This window comes from Hemiscyllium ocellatum, chromosome 16 (assembly GCF_020745735.1).
Source record: "Hemiscyllium ocellatum isolate sHemOce1 chromosome 16, sHemOce1.pat.X.cur, whole genome shotgun sequence".
In the NCBI taxonomy this organism is placed as follows: domain Eukaryota; kingdom Metazoa; phylum Chordata; class Chondrichthyes; order Orectolobiformes; family Hemiscylliidae; genus Hemiscyllium; species Hemiscyllium ocellatum.
Window position 1 is genome coordinate 7,913,651 of NC_083416.1, and position 18,788 is coordinate 7,932,438.

Consider the following 18,788-nt stretch of genomic DNA (forward strand, 5'->3'; position numbering starts at 1 on the left):
TCTGTTTTAATATTAAGGGAGATGAAGTTTGAATAATGATTTGGAGGTGCCGGTGTTGGACTGGGGTGGACAAAGTTAAAAATCACACAACACCAGGTTATAGTCCAACAGGTTTATTTGGAAGTATAAGATTTTGGAGCACTGCTCCTTCAACACGCAGCGCTCTGAAAGCTAGTGCTTCCAAATAAACCTGTTGGACTATAACCTGGTGTTGTGTGATTGTTAACTTTTCTCCACCCCAGTCCAACACCGGCACCTCTGTGTTCTTTCTAAGACGAGGGCCAAAATATCCCTGCAGTCGTGGCCAGCTCTTCTGCCTTAGCCATCGTTGAATCTATAAAAAGCTTTTATTCGTTGCTGATTTTGGGTGGTCACTGGACGTGGGTTGGCTGCCACTTTTTTTGCAAAATATGCAATCACTTGACCATTTTGCAATGCCTTGCAGGCCTGTGGTGAGATTGCATGCCCTCGGCCACTGTAAATTGAACAGGGGTTAACTCCAAGTGAGAAGTCCTGATCCACAACCCATGGCTTAGGTTTTGCAAAGGGTTGTTGTGATGTTAGGTTTCAGTTTTGCAAAGACCGCAGAATAAAGGATGTTAGTCTAACCCTGTCGATAATAAATAAAACAAACTCCATTTGGTACAGTAGTGACTGTTGGCAGCAACATGAAGGTTTGATTTACCCAGTGCTGACAACTTAACCATAGCTGACACAGCACTGGATGCTGTGCATTCATCAACCAACCTGACGTTCCACTCACCCTCCATTTTAATCCTATTCCCTTGGCAACATGTCCATCCTTGGCCTCCTCCGCTGTCAAGAGTGATGCCAAATGCAAACTGGAGGAACAACACCTAAAATTTCACCTGGGGAGCTCAGTGGCCTCAATATTGACTTCAGCTTCAAAATCGTGCCCCCCACCCAGCCTTATCACAAATTCAGCCCCCTTCCCCTCCTCCTTGTGACCACCAACCCTCCGCCCCCCAACCAGTTAATCACAAAAGCCAACCTCCCATCTACATAATCCATCTACCAGGCCCACTGTCAAGGAAAGGCCGCCAGCATTCTCAAAGATCCATCCCACCCTGGCAATGTTTTTTTTTCTACAACCTCTACCATCAGGGAGAAGGTACAGAAGCCTGAACACACGCACCAGCCAGTTTTGCAACAGTTTCTACCCTACTTTTGTTAGAATACTGAATGGACTTTCAAACTCTTGACGTTTGCCTGTGCTGCTGTTTACCTGTTATTTACTATCTATGCTACTTAACTCTGTGATCTGCCTGTAGTGCTCGGAGGACAAAGCTTTTCACTGTGCCTCGGTACACGTGACAATAAATTCAATTCAATTCAATTCAATTCAATTCCCATTCACCCATCTGCCCTCACCCTTCCCACTGACCAATCACAATAACACCCTACTTGCATCCACCTATCATCATGCCGCCTACCCTTCCCCCAGCCCTAATGAAGGGTTATGGTCTGAAACATTGACTCCTGCTCCTCGGATGCTGTCTGACCTGCTGTGCTTTTCCACTGTTGATGTCACTGGAATGTAGGGGTTTGAAACTCCGTACATTGCCTCCTGCCCTGGCAATGCATGACTTGATCTGAAGCGAGATAATACAGAGTTATAGGCAGTGCATCAAGGATGGGCATGTCAATAGAGTCCCCTGAGATAGCCAGTTCTACATGAACACCAAACATCTGTGGACCATTTTCATCAGGAGACCTTTTTTTAATGAAATCTGGAATGGAGATCAAAAGATGTATTGAAAGTGTATTGGCTGTTAACTTTTCTCAGCACTGTCAGGGATCCCAACATGCAGCTTTATTGTATCTTTTTTTTGGAACCTAAAATCTCCAACATTGCTTCATAAAATTGTACTGAAACAATAGGTGAAGTCAAGGCAAAGGAGGCATTATAGGGAGGGGTTTGGTTAAAACATGATAATCTTTACAGAGAGAGAGAGAGAGAGAATGGCAGAGCTTTGGAAAGATAAAGCCACACCATTGTACATAGCTGGCCAAAGACTAACTGTGTTTACAAGGAGATCAGAGTTGAAAGGAGCTCTGAGTTATTTTCGGCTTGAATGATTGGAGGAGGTCACTGAGTTGGTGAGGAGTGAAAACCTGGAGAGGTTTGCACATGACGATGAGAACTCAAACGTTGGATTGATTATTGAGCAGGAGCTCTGTAGGCTAATAAAAGAGACATGAGGTGGTCAGCACGTTGGCTCAGTAGTTAGCGCTGCTGCCTCACAGGACCAGGGACCTGGTTTTGATTCCAGCCTCTGACGACTTCTGTGTGGAGTTTGCTCATTCTCCCTGTGTCTGCCTGGGTTTCCTCCCACAGTCCAGACATGTGCAATTTACGTGGGTGGCCATGGGAAATTGTCCTTGGTGACTAGCGATGTGTGGACTAGCAATGGAAAATGTGGTGCTCCAGGACAGGGTGGGATATCCTTTGGAGGGTCCAAGCAGACTTGATGGGCTGAATGACCTCTTTCTGCACTGTAGGGATTCTGTGATTAAAGGAAACAGTGATGTGTTCTCATTATTACAGACTAAATAGGTCTGTTTTAATATTAAGATAGATGAAGTTTGAATAATGATTTGGAGATGCTAGTATTGGACTGGGGTGGACAAAGTTAAAAATCACATAACACCAGGATATGGTCCAACAGGTTTATTTGGAAGCACTAGCTTTCAGAGCGCCGCTCCTTCATCAGGTGGATGTGAAGTATAAGTCCCTGCAACGTATGATCGTATACTCCACAACCACCTGCTTAGATTAGATTCCCTATAGTTTGGAAACAGGCCCTTCAGCCCAACCAGTCCACACTGACCCTTCGAAAAGTAGGCCACCCAGACCCATTTTCCCTCTGAATGGAGCACCTAACACTATGGGCAATTTAGCATGGCCAATTCACCTGGCCTGCGCATCTTTGGACTGTGTGAGGAAACCCACGCAGACACAGGGAGAATCCACACAGACAGTCGCCCGATGCTGGAATCAAACCTAGGACCCTGATACTGTGAGGCAACAGTGCCAACCACGCAGCCACCACCCCACCTGCTGCAGGCGCAGCGCTGCGAAAGCTTCCAAATAAACCTGTTGGACTAAATCTGGTGTTGTGATTTGTAACTAAGTTTTGAATAGGTATGTTTGTGTGTTCTAACAACTCAGATTATGTGAACTTGGTTCTAATATAAATGTTATGCGACTTTGAGACAATGGAAAGCTTCACAAATCAACTATCTGTAGGGCAGCAGTGATCCTTTTTCAAATGCAAGGCAGTAGCTGGGATTGGACCACTTATTGTACCACAGCTGAAGCAGTAATTTGAACACCAGTCAAAGCTCCTCACCCTGTCTCCCAACAATGAATGTGTCGGGGAGTCTGTGTCTGTATGTGGTTGAAAGGGGGGGGGGGGGGGGGGAGGGGAGGGGAAATGGAGGAACAGGAGAAGCCATTCAGTGTCTGCAGCTGTAACCATGCCCTATTTAACTCAATTAAGCTTCAGAGGGAGACTTTGAGTCTATAAACCTTGGCCAGTGAGCACTGATCAATGCAGGCAGCTAAGGAATTAAAAGCTGATTACCAACTGAAGTTGAAAAGACAGAGTGACCAAAACAAAATGGAGCTTTTTATTTTTTTGTCTAAGCTTCCTCAATTTGTAATCAAGTTAAGTGCTGGATGATTTCTGCAGGGATTTTTTTTCCAAGACATTTTAGCTGTGCTGGTCTTTCATTGCACATGTGCTGTCTTTGGGTTCTGAGAGCATAGATCTATTTGACCCAGGGGCAAAGGGATTTCAGTTAACTCCTGCAGCCCCTTCATCTGTTTTCTTTCAACAACCAAGCTAATTGGGCTGTCTCTGCTGCATCCTCTAAAGGAAGGGGATTCGATAAACCTTTGAAATGTTTTAATGACCAACTCTCCAGAAGAAAATTGACAAAGGGCTTAATTTCATTTTCCCTTACCACTCCACGCTGCTGATCTCTGAGTATTGCAGAGGTTTTGTGTAGTTTTCTAATACGCACCCCCCCGTGTATAAGGGGGCTGCTGCTTTCTGACGAGAGGACTGTTTATTTGTGCTGTCCCCTTTGAAAGAAAATAATGTTTATTTCCACAATATCTGGGATTAAAGTACGATGGAAACCTGGGTTTCTTTGTCAGCGAGAGTAAAGGATAAATGCAAGAGACAACAAAGGAGAGTGACATTATTCTTTGCATATTTAGAAGGTGAATTTTGTGACCCAAATATAGTTGTCAGTTCAAAGAGTAGGACGTGATGCTTTTTATTTAAGCTTGGGATGTGTGTAAGTATTTTTTTTTGTTGCGCTGTAGGTTACGGTGAAAATGATGATTTTCAGTCTTTACCTCTTAAATGCTAACAAAAGTACATATAGTCCTCCCTCTCTCTCTCTCTTTCTCTCTCTCTCTCTCTCTCTCTCTCTCTCTCTTTTTTTTCTCTCTCTCTCTCTTTCTCTCTCTCTCTTTTTCTCTCTTTCACATCCTCACTCACACCCTCACTCTCTGTTCCTCACACACACTCCCTCTTCCCCACCCCTCCTCCTGCCTCCCAATCTCTGCCCTCACCCCCAGCTCCCTATATCTTGCCTCCCCTCCCCTCTCTCACCCCTCCCCTCTCTCATCCTCCCCTCCCCTCTGACATTCCTCCCCCGCCCCTCTATCTCTCACCCCCTCAATCTCTACTCCCCCCTCCCCTGTTGTTCACTCTCCTTCTCTCACTCCCCCACTCTCTTTCTTACTCTCTCACTCTCTCACTCTCACACACACACACACACACACACACACACACACACACACACACTAACTTCCTCTCACCTTGCCCCTCGCCCCTCCCGGGCCCCACCCCCTCACATTTGTGTGTACACACCTTGTCACTAGCTGCTGACCAGAGTCCTTCCTGTCTGAGTGAGGCCTGCAGATTGTGCCTTGGCCATATACAAACACAACCACGTATTCTATTGGGCCAGCTCCCTGTGTTGGTGATGCTAGAGTGCTGAGCTGCTGTGTGTTCAAGGCATTTTCTGTTTTTCTTCATAACTCCAACTCATGCCACCGAAATTTAAAGCAGCTCCTGGCTGTTTTTAGACGTGATGTCACTGAGCAAATGAGTCCTTGCCTGCAGTATCCACCCATTTTAAAATTAAGATTGCTTACAATATGTCGAAAACAAAACCTTTGTTCAGCAGATTCACTACAGAATGCCCTGGTAAACCTTAACAGGGACACCGTAGCCTCATTCTGTTAACTAATCTCCTGTACGAGGACGTGTTTCATCCCTCTCCTGCTCCATGTCCTCATTAGAGTTGTCTCCGTGTTTCGATGTGAGAATGCCAGGAATCTTTTTAAAAACCTGCCAACTCTCTGCCAAGTTCAGATGCAAGGGCTGTGTTTTTATGTACCCAGTCTTGTCAGAGGCCACTGAAGGTTTCCTTTAGAAATTTATCATCTTGGAATCCATGATGAACAGCAACGGCTTGAAGACCCTTGTTGCTTCACCTAGCTTGAGCTTGTGGGAGCCCTTTGAGTCATACAGCATGAAAGCGGACTCTTTGGTCTAACCAGTCCACGCCGAACATAATCCCAACTAAACTAGCCCCACCTGCTGGCTCCTGGCCCATATCCTTTCAAACCTTTCCTGTCAATATATCCATCCAAATGTCTTTTAATCGCCGTAATTGTACCCGCATTCACCACTTCCTTGGGAAGCTCATTCTACATGTGAAACACACCTTGTGTAAATAATTTACCTCATGTCTTTTCTAAATCGTTCTCCTCCCACCTTAAAAATATGCACCTTCATCTTGAAATCTCCTGTCTTAAGGAAGGAACAACTTCCTCCTTGGTGGGGGTTGGTTTAGATCATTTGGCCTGATGGTTGGTTTGGGGAGCAGTGTGATGCCAACAGCATGGGTTCAATCCCCATACCAGATGAGGGTACCATGAAGTTTTCTCCTTTTTTTTAAGGGCAGCATGGTGGCGCACTGCTACCTCACAGCGCCAGGGACCCAGGTTCGCTTCCAGCCTCTGGCAATTGTGTCTCTGTGTGGAGTTTGCACATTCTCCCTGTGTCTGCATGGGTTTCCTCCAGGTGCTCTGGTTTCCTCCCACATCCAAATATGTGCAGGTCAGGTGAATTGGCCATGGTAAATTGCCCATAATGTTAGGTGCATTATGAGTCTGGGTGGGTTACTCTTCAGAGGGGCAGTGTGGACTTGTTGGGCTGAAGGAACTATTTCCACACTGTAGGGAATCTAATCTACTGTCAACTCTGTCTATATATCTCATTATTTTAGGAACGTCTGTAATGAACCCATATCCATCTTTGTTTGACTGGAAGATAATGCCGGTACTTGGTAGGGTTGGAAGGGTGGAATTATGAGAAGCAGAGGTGATGGCCTCTCGGTATTATCGCTAGACTGTGAATTCGGAGACCCAGATAACATTGTGGGAACCCGGGTTTGATTCCCACCATGGCAGATGGTGGAATTTGAATTCAATATATGTCTGGAATTCAGAACCTAATGATGACCATGAATCGTTGTCGGAAAAAGCTATCTGTACTTCAGGCAAGGAATCTGTCACCCGTACCTAGTCTGGACAACATGTGACTTCAGACCCCCAGCAATGTAGTTGACTCTTAACCACCCTCTGGGCAATTAGGGATGGACAATAAATGCTGGCCTAGACAGCAACCCCCTCATTCTGTGAATGAATAAAGAAAACTTGACTTATCTCGGTTACTATTCCTTGCAGCATAGATGAATTGGGATTTTTATTAAGACCCTTAATTCGATCATGTTTATTGGTAAACTGTTTCATCTGGTTGGGGAAGGCAGAAGAAGACCACTTCAGCAAGCAAGCTGTCTCTTCTCCTCCTTTCAAAATGCGACCGAGACCCGAGGTTCATTAAAATTTCTTGAACCGAGATTGATGAAGTTTCGTTGAGGTGAACTGTGTTTCAAGATTTCAACACCAAGTTGGGTTGAGACACAACTCAACTGTGATCAAACTGAATGAAGGAAGAGACGTGAAGGGTTTGGATGGCATACTCTTATTCCAATTGTGATGGAAGGTGTCTTATGAACGTAACACTTAATTTTAAGCGTTTGGATTTGAAACTAGTGGCATATGGGTCTTGATCTATTTTTGTGAAAGCCTTGAAAAGTTAAGTCCATCAGTGTTTCTGGAACTGTGAATTTTAACCATTAATCTTGTGTACTCTTAAAATTATGTTTATACTGTAGAGGTTTATGATGAGAGAGAGAAACATTTGAAGGCATTCAATGTGCAGCACGGTAGCTCAGTGGTTAGCACTGCTGCCTCAAAGTGCTAGGGACCAAGGTTCGATTCTAACCTCGAGCGATTGTCTGTGTGGAGTTTCAGCATTCTCCCCGTGTACATGTGGGTTTCCTCTGGGCGCTCCAGTTATCTCCCACAGTTCAAAGATGTGCAGGTTAGGGTGGATTGGCTGTGCTAGATTGCCTGTAGAGTCCAGAGATGTGCAGGCTAGGTGGTTAGCCATGGGAAATGTGAGGTTATAGAATAGGAGGCTGGGATGCTCTTCAGAGGGTCAGTGTGAACTGGCTGGTGCTTTCACACTGTAGGGATTCTCTGATTTGCTTGATTTTTGAGTTTAGATTAATCAAGAATTGGTTTTAGCTTAGAAAAGCCCAGATGTTGAAGGCTTTTGCATAATTTAAAGAGGGCATGACTTGAGTTTGAAGGAAATGTATAGTCTCCCAGAAAAGGAAGTTGTTTGGAGCAGTTCAGTGAAAGGGTATAGGTTTTGAAGCTTTCAGACCCAGGAGTGTTTGTTTTGAAGTCTGCAGTTATTTAAAAGCTGGGAAAGTCTAAGCTCTCCATTGTGAATGGCCAAAGGAAAAGGCATTGTGATTTACATGACTGGAACTGACTAGGCTGAATGGCCTGCTTTCACACTGTAGGGATTCTCTAGAAGAAGCAGTTAAATCCACCTTACAGGTTTGATAGCAAGGGGCTATTTCTCCGGTTTTTGAGTAACCGTAAAGTGATGGAGAATAGAAGGGTTTTAGATCAAAAGGTTGACAAACTTGCTCCTCAGATGCTGCCAGACCTGATGTGCTTTTTGAGCTCCACATCTATTGACTCTGGCTTCCAACATCTGCTGCCCTTACTGTCTCCAAGTGATAGGGAATCGTTGTGATCCAGTTTTGCTGTGTATTTTGAAGTCTTTCAAACTAATTCTGGTCTCCTTCCTGTTAGAAGGATGTTGTGAAACGTGAAAGGGTTTAGAAAAGATTTGCAAGGATTGGAGGATTTGAGCTATAGGGAGAGGTTGAACAGGCTGGGGCTGTTTTCCCTGGAGTGTCAGAGGCTGAGGGGTGACCTTATAGAGGTTTATAAAATCGTGGGGGGAATGGATAGGATAAATAGACAAGGTGTCTTCCCTGGGGTGGGGGAGTCCAGAACTAGAGGGCATAGGTTTAGGGTGAGAGGGGAAAGATGTAAGAGAGACCGAAGGGGGCATCTTTTTCACAAAGAGGGGGGTACTTGTATGGAATGAGCTGCCAGAGGATGTGGTGGAGGCTGGTACAATTGCAACATTTAAAAGGCATTTGGAAGGGTATATGAATAGAAAGGATTTGGAGGGATATGGGCTGGGTGCTGGCAGGTGGGGCGTGATTGGGCTGGGATGTCTGGTCAGCATGGACGGGTTGGACTGATGGGTCTGTTTCCATACTGTACATCTCTATGACTCTGTTAAACTGAGAAAGCTTAGCTTGGTTTCCTTTGTGGACTAAACCATCTTGTAAAGTGCACATCGCTGACGATTTGATTTTATGTTTCGATGAAAAACCACATTTTAAAAGAATATCAACCGGATTCTTTTTATTCAGGGACCTGACTTGTCCAGTGGTCACATCAGCTGGGTCTATAATTTTGTTCCTATATCTCACTCACATAGCCTAAATCTGTGGCTAAACTTAGGTTTGCATTTCAGTCTTCACTATGCTGAATTAGTTAATGGTAGCATTGTACTTGAAGGGCAGTCTTTTGAGTGCTGGGACAGACAGGAGCCAATAAAGTCACCTTCTGGAGCAGTGGTAGTACAGGGCATTCTGCTATTACATGACAGTTCTGTCCCTCTGCAACCCCTCACTATAGAAAATTGCTATACCCATTCAGTAGCAAGTTCATGTTATCCAAACAATGTCCACAATTCGGGTAAAAAAATGAGGTCTGCAGATGCTGGAGATCACAGCTGAAAATGTGTTGCTGGTTAAAGCACAGCAGGTTAGGCAGCATCCAAGGAACAGGAAATTCGATGTTTCGGGCATAAGCCCTTCAGGAATGAGGAGAGTGTCCACAATTCTTCAATCATATTATAGCCAATTTGTGTTGACGAAATTGGAATGCACTGCCAGCGGTAGTGGTAGCGTCAGGGATATTAGGAACGTTTTAAGTGACTGCTGGACAAGCACGGGGATGGCAGTAAATTGAGGGGTGTATAGGTTAGGGTGATCTTAGATTAAGATAAATGCTTGGCACAACATCATGGGCCAGAGGGTCTGTACTGTTCTGTGTTCTAAAATGCATGTCACACAAGAATGACCTGTAATGGAGTGCAGGGAAAAGGGTTTTTTTTTGTTCTTTATCAAAATAAGAGCATCATTGGCAAGACCACGTTATTTTCATCCATTACTAGTGACCTTTAGCTTGAAAAGTCAGCAGAGTGGGGCGCATGAGAGCCAGTCATGTGACTGCAGGTCACAAGTCATCAGCCTGGGTAAAGATGGCAGCTGTCATCCCCTGAAGGAGATTACGGGATTGGTTGGTTTGTTTTCCCATGTTTGATTATCTAAATATCAGATTATTCAACAAGATTGCAAAGTCCCGATGCTGAGCTAAACTTTGTTATCTGGCATTTGGATATCCGGCATTCGATTAACCAAACAAAGGATTATTGTGTCCTTCGGATAATCGAGGGTTCCCTGAGGTTGTAGTGTCTCAAATAGTTTGTTCGATTAAAAGTAGAGATCAAAACTGCATATAACACACCCTAGCTGAACTAGGCCAGTTCTATAAATACTGTGGCTCCAAAAGCAGGTCAGATTTGGGGACTCTGCAGGAAATGCCTTCCAAACCCGTCACCTCTGGCACCTAGAAGGACAAAGGCAGCAGATGCCAGCTCCCCTTTGAGCCATGCACCGTCCGGACTTGGAATTTTGTCACTCACTGGATCAATACCCTGAAACTCCCTCTATAACAACCGGCCATGTGGATGTACTTCCATCCTAAAGCGGTTCAAAAACATGTCTTGCCATCACCTTCCCTTGGACACTTGAGCCAGCCAAAAGTGCCCGCATCCCATGAAGGAGTAAAAAGAATCCCAAGTGTTGTCTCACTGAAGTCTGGTGTAATTGTAACATGGCTTTTTTAATTCTCTTACTCCAGTATCCCTTGTGACAAATCATAAAATCCCTACAGTTTGGAATCACACCCTTCAGCCCAATATGTCCACACCACCTTTCATTTCTTGTTGTTGGCCTGCCATGCTAAATTTTCATTGCAACTAAGTCTCTCTCCACATCAACATTTACTACCTTCACACTTCTGCTGTCTAACGATGACAGTTAGTTACTTTGCACTTCCCCACATTGTTCTTGTTCTGCTGATGTGTTACCCAATCTGTCCAAATCTCTGCTGTAGCCTTTTTGCTTTGTGTCCCTGGAGCTTGCATTTCCCTCGAGTGTCGAACTGTGATGATCCACTCTGTCTCGATTGCTCAAAGTCATTAATAAAGACAGTCGTGCCTCCCGTTTTGTGGATGAGTGTTAGGTTGTGCTGGGCCATGGACGGGGAGACCACTAAAATATGAGTTTGCTTAGAGCTGTCATCGCTTTGTCAGCCTTGTGTTTGCCAGCGTGGCCTCTCCTGTATTTTATGGGCAAATTCTGTTCTCTTCTTGGACTCATTAAACCAAGAGACTTCTTGAAGTTGGCGCATCAATCAAGCCCGAAGTGACTGGTTTCATATATACTTCAGACCAGACTTTTATAATAACCTACAGGAATCCAAACCTTTTATTATAAACACTTAGCCCACAGGGACAGTAAAGAAGTATTGATTAATTCCTGTCCTCTCCTCAACTCATAAACTGCATTTCCCTTGTATGTAAATCAAAGATCAGAATTACTCCCATTGAAAATGTACAGCTTTAACTTAACTGCCCGCTCCATTGCTTTGTTCCATGTGTACATGAGCAGACGGAACTCTGCAACTCGCTGCTTTGATATAGTTTGTTCACGTGGCCACTGAAAAGTATCATTGTCTCTGGACTGTTGACTAATGTTCCAAAAGGATAGGCTCAGAGTATGGTGAACTGCTGAGCGGTCTTCTCAGCTTTTATGTTTAATTTACAACTAGGAACACAAGAGTCGCAAAACTGTGCATTCACTGAAAACACACAAGATGCCCATTGTGATCCACCCCATTCGGCACTGTGTTGAGCTGTTGTCTTGTGAACTGTAGATCGAATACTGTTGTGTTCACCATTCATAGGAAGCAGTGTCCAGAAGAGCCTTGACATTTGTTCAACTGTGAACAAAGTCATGTTGGAAAGGGGCAAGACTCTAAGAAACCTTTTGTTATGCCCAGATTCTGAATTCTCTCTAGCAGCGCTGAAAATGATGCATTGTGAAAAGGTTTGTTGGATCCATGCTGTGGGTAAAAAATGAGGTCTGCAGATGCTGGAGATCACAGCTGAAAATGTGTTGCTGGTTAAAGCACAGCAGGTCAGGCAGCATCCAAGGAATAGGAAATTCGACGTTTTGGGCATAAGCCCTTCATCAGGAATGAGGAGAGTGTGCCAAGCAGGCTAAGATAAAAAGTAGGGAGGAGGGACTTGGGGGAGGGGCGATGGAGATGTGATAGGTAGAAGGAGGTCAAGGTGAGGGTGATAGGTTGGAGTGGGGTGGAGGCGGAGAGGTCAGGAAGAAGATTGCAGGTTAGGAGGGCGGTGCTGAGTTGAGGGAACCGACTGAGACAAGGTGGGGGGAGGGGAAATGAGGAAACTGGAGAAATCTGAGTTCATTCCTTGTGGTTGGAGGGTTCCCAGGCGGAAGATGAGGCGCTCTTCCTCCAGCCGTCGTGTTGTTATGTTCTGCCGGTGGAGGAGTCCAAGGACCTGCATGTCCTCGGTGGAGTGGGAGGGAGAGTTAAAGTGTTGAGCCACGGGGTGGTTGGGTTGGTTGGTCCGGGCGTCCCAGAGGTGTTCTCTGAAGCGTTCCGCAAGTAAGCGGCCCGTCTCCCCAATTTAGAGGAGGCCACATCGGGTGCAGCGGATGCAATAGATGATGTGTGTGGAGGTACAGGTGAACTTGTGGTGGATATGGAATGATCCCTTGGGGCCTTGGAGGGAAGTGAGGGAGGAGGTGTGAGCGCAAGTTTTACATTTCCTGCGGTTGCAGGGGAAGGTGCCGGGAGTGGAGGTTGGGTTGGTGGGGGGTGTGGACGTGACGAGGGAGTCACGAAGGGAGTGGTCTTTGCGGAACGCTGATAGGGGAGGCGAGGGAAATATATCCCTGGTGGTGGGGTCCGTTTGGAGGTGGCGGAAATGATGGCGGATGATACGTTGTATACGGAGGTTGGTGGGGTGGTAGGTGAGAACCAGTGGGGTTCTGTCCTGGTGGCGGTTGGAGGAGCGGGGCTCAAGGGCGGAGGAGCGGGAAGTGGAGGAGATGCGGTGGAGGGCATCGTCGATCACGTCTGGGGGGAATCTGCGGTCCTTGAAGAAGGAGGCCATCTAGGCTGTGCGGTGTTGGAACTGGTCCTCCTGGGAGCAGATGCAGCTGAGACGAAGGAATTGGGAATATGGGATGGAGTTTTTACAGGGGGTAGGGTGGGAAGAGGTGTAGTCCAGGTAGCTGTGGGAGTCAGTCGGTTTATAGTAGATGTCTGTGTTGAGTCGGTCGCCCGAGATAGAAATGGAAAGGTCTAGGAAGGGGAGGGAGGAGTCTGAGACAGTCCAGGTGAATTTGAGGTCGGGATGGAAGGTGTTAGTAAAGTTGATGAACTGTTCAACCTCCTCGTGGGAGCACGAGGCAGCGCCGATGCAGTCATCGATGTAGCGGAGGAAAAGGTGGGGGGTGGTGCCAGTGTAGTTGCGGAAGATGGACTGTTCCACATATCCTACGAAGAGGCAGGCATAGCTGGGGCCCATGCGGGTGCCCATGGCAACTCCTTTAGTTTGGAGGAAGTGGGAGGATTGGAAAGAGAAGTTATTCAGGGTGAGGACCAGTTCAGTCAGTCGAAGGAGGGTGTCAGTGGAAGGGTACTGGTTGGTGCGGAGGGCTTTGAGTCCTTCGTGATGGGGGATGGAGGTGTACAGGGACTGGATATCCATAGTGAAAATAAGGCGTTGGGGACCGGGGAAGCGAAAATCCTGGAGGAGGTGAAGGGCGTGGGTGGTGTCCCGAACGTAGGTGGGGAGTTCTTGGACTAAAGGGGACAGAACCGTGTCGAGGTATGCGGAGATGAGTTCGGTGGGGCAGGAGCAGGCTGAGACAATGGGTCGGCCGGGGCAGTCAGGTTTGTGGCAGGAGCAGGTTGAGACCTGTTTTGACACCCTCTTACCAGTGTCGACTACAACTGCGTTTATGTTGTGCCTGAGTATTGAGAAACATTGCAAGAGCCTATTGACAGTTCTGCACAGGTGTCCTGCAAATTGCGTTGCTTTTGTCCTCTCTGGTGACTGAGGTTGCATCTCGTTCCATCAGTGCTGGTGGGCTTCCAGAACTTAACCCAAATGGTCTGTCTTGACCTCAATGCTGAACATAGTCATACAGGACAGAAACAGACCTTTTGGTGCAACCAGTCCATGCTGAACATAATCCCAAACTAAACTATTCCCACCTACCTGCTCCTGGCCCATATCCCTCTAAGGAGAAAGTGAGGACTGCAGATGCTGGAGATCAGAGCTGAAAAATGTGTTGCTGGAAAAGTGCAGCAGGTCAGGCAGCATCCAAGGAGCAGGAGAATTGACGTTTCGGGCATGAACCCTTCTTCAGGAAATTCCTGAAGAAGAGGCTCATGCCCGAAACGTCGATTTTCCTGCTCTTTGGATGCTGCCTGACCTGCTGTGTTTTTCCAGCAACACATTTTTCAGCTCCCATATCCCTCTAAACCTTTCCTATTCAGATGTCTATCCAAATATCTTTTAAATGTTGTAATTGTACCCAGATTCCTCAGGAAGTTTGGTTCACGCATGAAACACCCTCTGTACAAAAAAATCGGCCTCTCATGTCTTTTTTTTAAAATCCCTCTCCTCTCTCTTTGAAAATATGTCCCTAGTCTTGGAATCCCCATCCTAGGGAAATGACAACTATCATTAACTCATAATTTTATAAACTTCTATTAGGTCACCTCTCAACCTCCTATGCTCCAGAGAAAACAAAGGTCCCAGCCTATCCAGCTTTTCTTTATAACTCAAACCTTCCAGACCTGGCAACATCCTGGTAAATCTCTTCTGAGCCCTCTCCAGCGTAATAATATTCTTCCTATAACTGGGCAACCAGAACTGGACGCAGTATTCCAGAAGAGGCTTCACCAATGTCCTGAACAACCTCAATGTGACATCCCAATTCTTACACTCCAAGGACTGAGCAATGAAGGCAAGCGTGCCAAACGCTCTCTTAACCATCCTGTCTATATGTGACACAAAGAATTCTGTACCTGAACCCCCTAGGCCCCCCTGTTCTATAACACTACCCAAGGCCCTACCATTATCTACAGAAAACTTGGTTTTTGAGGTAGAGGAACAATCTCAGTGGTGCTGTCCTCATCCAATGTTCACTGTCTGCATTAATCACTGCCCATCACGCATAATGTTATCACCAGACTTCCTATAAAATGTGGAGGGAGGCATGTTGACTTTGATTCATTAATTGGTCAGAAAATACCAAATATCGGTGTTTAAAGCATACTTTTCCAAGCTTGAAATGTTTCCTGAGAGCCCGTATTGGATGATATCACTGGTGGTGGTAGCAGGAATTGTTATAATGGAAACAATTAGAGGTTCCAAATCGTTATCTTTGAGTTACGTAGCCTTGAGTATAGCTTTCTGTGAATGATCATATTAAAAGGCAGGCTCTTGGGACCTGTGCATTGATTTTCTTTTTGTTTAATGCACTCCTGGATTCATGTTAAATGTATTTTTGGTCTGGTGTTTGTTTTTATGAAGTTTATGGGCTATAGCCTTTCCTTTTGCCAAACTCTGGCTTCCAACTTGTACAACAGAAGACATCCTCCTTACTTTTTCTGTGTCCCTTGTCTTTGGGCTTTCTGGGATGTCCCTTCATCTGCGGAAGGCATTAGATCCTGAGTCAAAACCTACTGGAAATTAGACTTGCAATTTCACAAGACCACATATCAATCAGAATAAAGGAGATTTTATATTCTGGAGCAGATTGAAGCAGTCCATGTTCAAATGCAACAAGATCTGGACATTATCCAGGTTTGAGCTGATAAGTGCTGAGTAACATTTGCAGCACACCAATGCCAGGCTATGACCATCACCAACAAGAGACAATCTAACCACCAGCCCTTGACATTCGATGGTATTGCCATCACTGAATCGCCCCCATCAATGTTCTTGGGGTTTTCGTTGACCAGAACTCAACTGGACTCATTACATAAACACAGAGGCTACAAGAGCAGGCCGGAGGCTAGGAATACTGCAATAAGTGGGTAAGAACAAGGGCTGCAGATGCTGGAAACCAGAGTCTAGATTAGAGTGGTGCTAGAAAAGCACAGCAGGTCAGGCAGCATCTGAGGAGCAGGAAAATCGACGTTTCAGGCAAAACCCTTCATCAGGAATAGAGGTAGGGTTCCTGCAGAGTGGGGAGATAAATGAGAGGGGGGTGAAGGTGGGGTGAAAGCATAGAATAGAGACTCGCTGAAGTTCTTGTAGAGAGAGGAGGAAAACTTCTTCAAGGCAGGCATCCTTGCAAGAGGATTTGCAGTAGGGTTAAAATCAACGAGGTAAAAACAAGGACTGCAGATGCTGGAAACCAGAGTCTAGATTAGAGTGGGGCTGGAAAAGGATGCCTGCCTTGAAGAAGTTTTCCTCCTCTCTCTACAAAAACCTCAGTGAGCCTCTACTCTATGCTACTTTCACCCCACCCTCACCCCCGTCTCATTTATCTCCCCACTCTGCAGGCACCTGCCTCCATTCCTGATGAAGGGCTTTTGCCCGAAACGTTGATTTTCCTGCTCCTCGGATGCTGCCTGAACTGTGCTTTTCCAGCACCACTCTAATCTAGATACTGCAATGAGTAACTCCCCTCCTGACTTCCCAAGGCCTGTCCACCATCTGAAAACAACCAATGTTGGGGATCAAAGTAGGTCAGACAGCATTCATGGAGAGAGAGCAAGCTAACGCTTCAAGTCTAAATGATTTTTCATCAGAGCAGATCCTGTCTACCATCTGCAAGCACAAGCCAGGAGTGTGATGGAATTAATATTCACCATTATTTCAAGTCTATTTTCCAATAACCAAATTAAGCCTGTTCAAGGAAAAGTTGTCAAAAGAAAACACATCTGTTTAACGTTCAGAATTAGAATTTCTACAGCGTGGAAACATGCCCTTCGGCCCAACAAGTCCACACTGACCTTCTCCCACCCAGATTCATTATCCTGCATTTCCCCTGACTAATGCAGCTAACCTACACATCCCTGAACACTATATGGACAATGTAGCATGGCCAATTCACCCAACCTGCACATATTTGGACTGTGGGAGGAAACCAGAGCATCCGAAGGAAACGCACACAGGCACAGGAAAGCGTGCAAACTCCACACAGACAATTGCCTGAGGATAGAATCGAACCCAGGTCTCTGGCGCTGTGAGGCAACAGTGATGACCACTGAGCTGCCATGCTGCCCTTACAGTGCAGCATCTTTTCTCCTGGACTGCTCACAATGGTTTCCTCAGGACGGATCCTAAAGAGAATCTGGAAAGGTTGGCATTGCTGACGATCTACAGCGCTGAGTTTTCCTTTAAGGTGTTTCAAAAGTCATAGCAAACCAAGCTTGGGGACCAGATTTGGGTTACAGATGTCCCCAGAATCGACTGACTTGTGTTTTGATTAATAAGCTGGAAATAACAGTGAGTTTCTGTTTTACAGAGTGACCGATTGCTGATCAAGGGAGGCCGCGTTGTCAACGATGACCAGTCTTTTTATGCTGACCTCTACATGGAAGATGGTCTTATCAAGTAAGTACCATTTTCTTTGTCCCATCACCTAAATGAGAAATGTACTTGCAATGTCTGTTCTTAGTCTGTGTCTAGGTTTTGCCCTCTGGCAAAATTATTGTAGCACGCAACAGCAGTGGTTATATTGAGGGTTGGTGTGCTCAGTTGGATGAAGGGCTGAGTTGCAATGCAAATTGACACCATTCTGCTTGGGGCCATGATATATGACATTGGGTCAAGTTAGAGGAGGAGGTCAATGATCTTAATGTCGATCCCAATATGTCATGGAGCACCTCTCAATGTCAAAAGTGATGTCAAGGTTGTAATCGATCCATTTAGTCTCGGGCAATGCCAAGGAGAGTTGGTGGTGTTATTTGGGGAAGGGAGGTTAGAGGTCAGTTGTAAGTCAATTACAACCCACCACCTCTGGTTCACAAAGAAGGCTAATGCTTACCTATGGTAGTGCTACAGATATTTGGGTAGGTTTAGTTTGGTGTTAAGGCACCATTGCTATTGGTGGTACTCATAAGCCAAACACCATCTATTGGCCTTTCATGGTTGCATGGACCAAAGACATGGTGCTTTAAATAGAGTGAATTTCTGAACTCGGAGAATAGCTTGGCATCGAAGACCACACAGTGAGAAGCATCTTGACCTTTTTTAGTGGCATTTTGATTTGCATTTGATGGATCATCAGGTCACTGGTTACCAGAGCAACAGAGTTCAATTCTGTTTTGGGTCTGAGGTAAGTCAAGATAGAAAAGTGAGGAGAGCAGTGGAATGGGCGAAAAACTTGGCACAGAAGTCTTATGATATCAGCCAGTCACACTGCTACCTCCTGATACAGGTAGTAAGTGTTGGTGGGAACTCTCCCAGTTAGTGGTATACAGAGCAACCTCGGTTATCCAAATGAGATGGGCGGAGAGCATTTTGTTTGGATATTGGATAGCATTTTTGCGGGACTTTGAGGATCATGTTTGGATAATCCGAAATTCGGATAATCGATGTTCGGATAATCAAGGTCATTCTGTACTCAGATTACTACATTACTGGAACTACATCCTGAAAATAAGTAGAAAGCCACACATCTACAGCACCTCTTCTGTCAGCTTTCCTACTTTATGTATTTATGGTCGTGATCAAACCTCCTGTGTGAAAATTTACCTGGCTTCAGTGAAATTACATATGGGGAATATTGAATCTGGGACTGAGTCCTTCAATCAGAATTAAAATCGCTGCTGTCCCGTGATGCCAACATGATGGGGAAATGTCACAATCTTCAAGTTCCTTGCCCGAACCTTCGGGGCAGCACGGTGGCTCAGTGGTTAGTACAGGTGCCTCACGGCGCCAGGGACCCGGGTTCGATTCCAGCCTCTGGCAACTCTGTGTGGAGTTTGCACATTCTTTCTGTGTCTGCCTGGGTTTCCTCAGGGTGCTCTGGTTTTCCTCTCAAATTCCAAAGATGTGCAGATGAGATGGATTGGCTTTACTAAATTTCCTCTAGTGTTTAGG

The 18,788-nt window shown here is 45.7% G+C and overlaps 1 protein-coding gene across 3 annotated transcripts in view; it reads left to right on the forward strand.

Moving 5' to 3' along the window:
* LOC132823332 (dihydropyrimidinase-related protein 3-like) overlaps positions 1 to 18,788 on the forward strand; it is a 248,098-nt gene that overhangs the window by 98,678 nt on the left and 130,632 nt on the right. For all 3 annotated transcript variants that reach the window (XM_060837026.1, XM_060837025.1, XM_060837027.1), the window contains exon 2: positions 17,209 to 17,297. In XM_060837026.1, the coding sequence (XP_060693009.1) occupies positions 17,209 to 17,297 (89 nt within the window). The remainder of the gene's footprint in view (positions 1 to 17,208; positions 17,298 to 18,788) is intronic.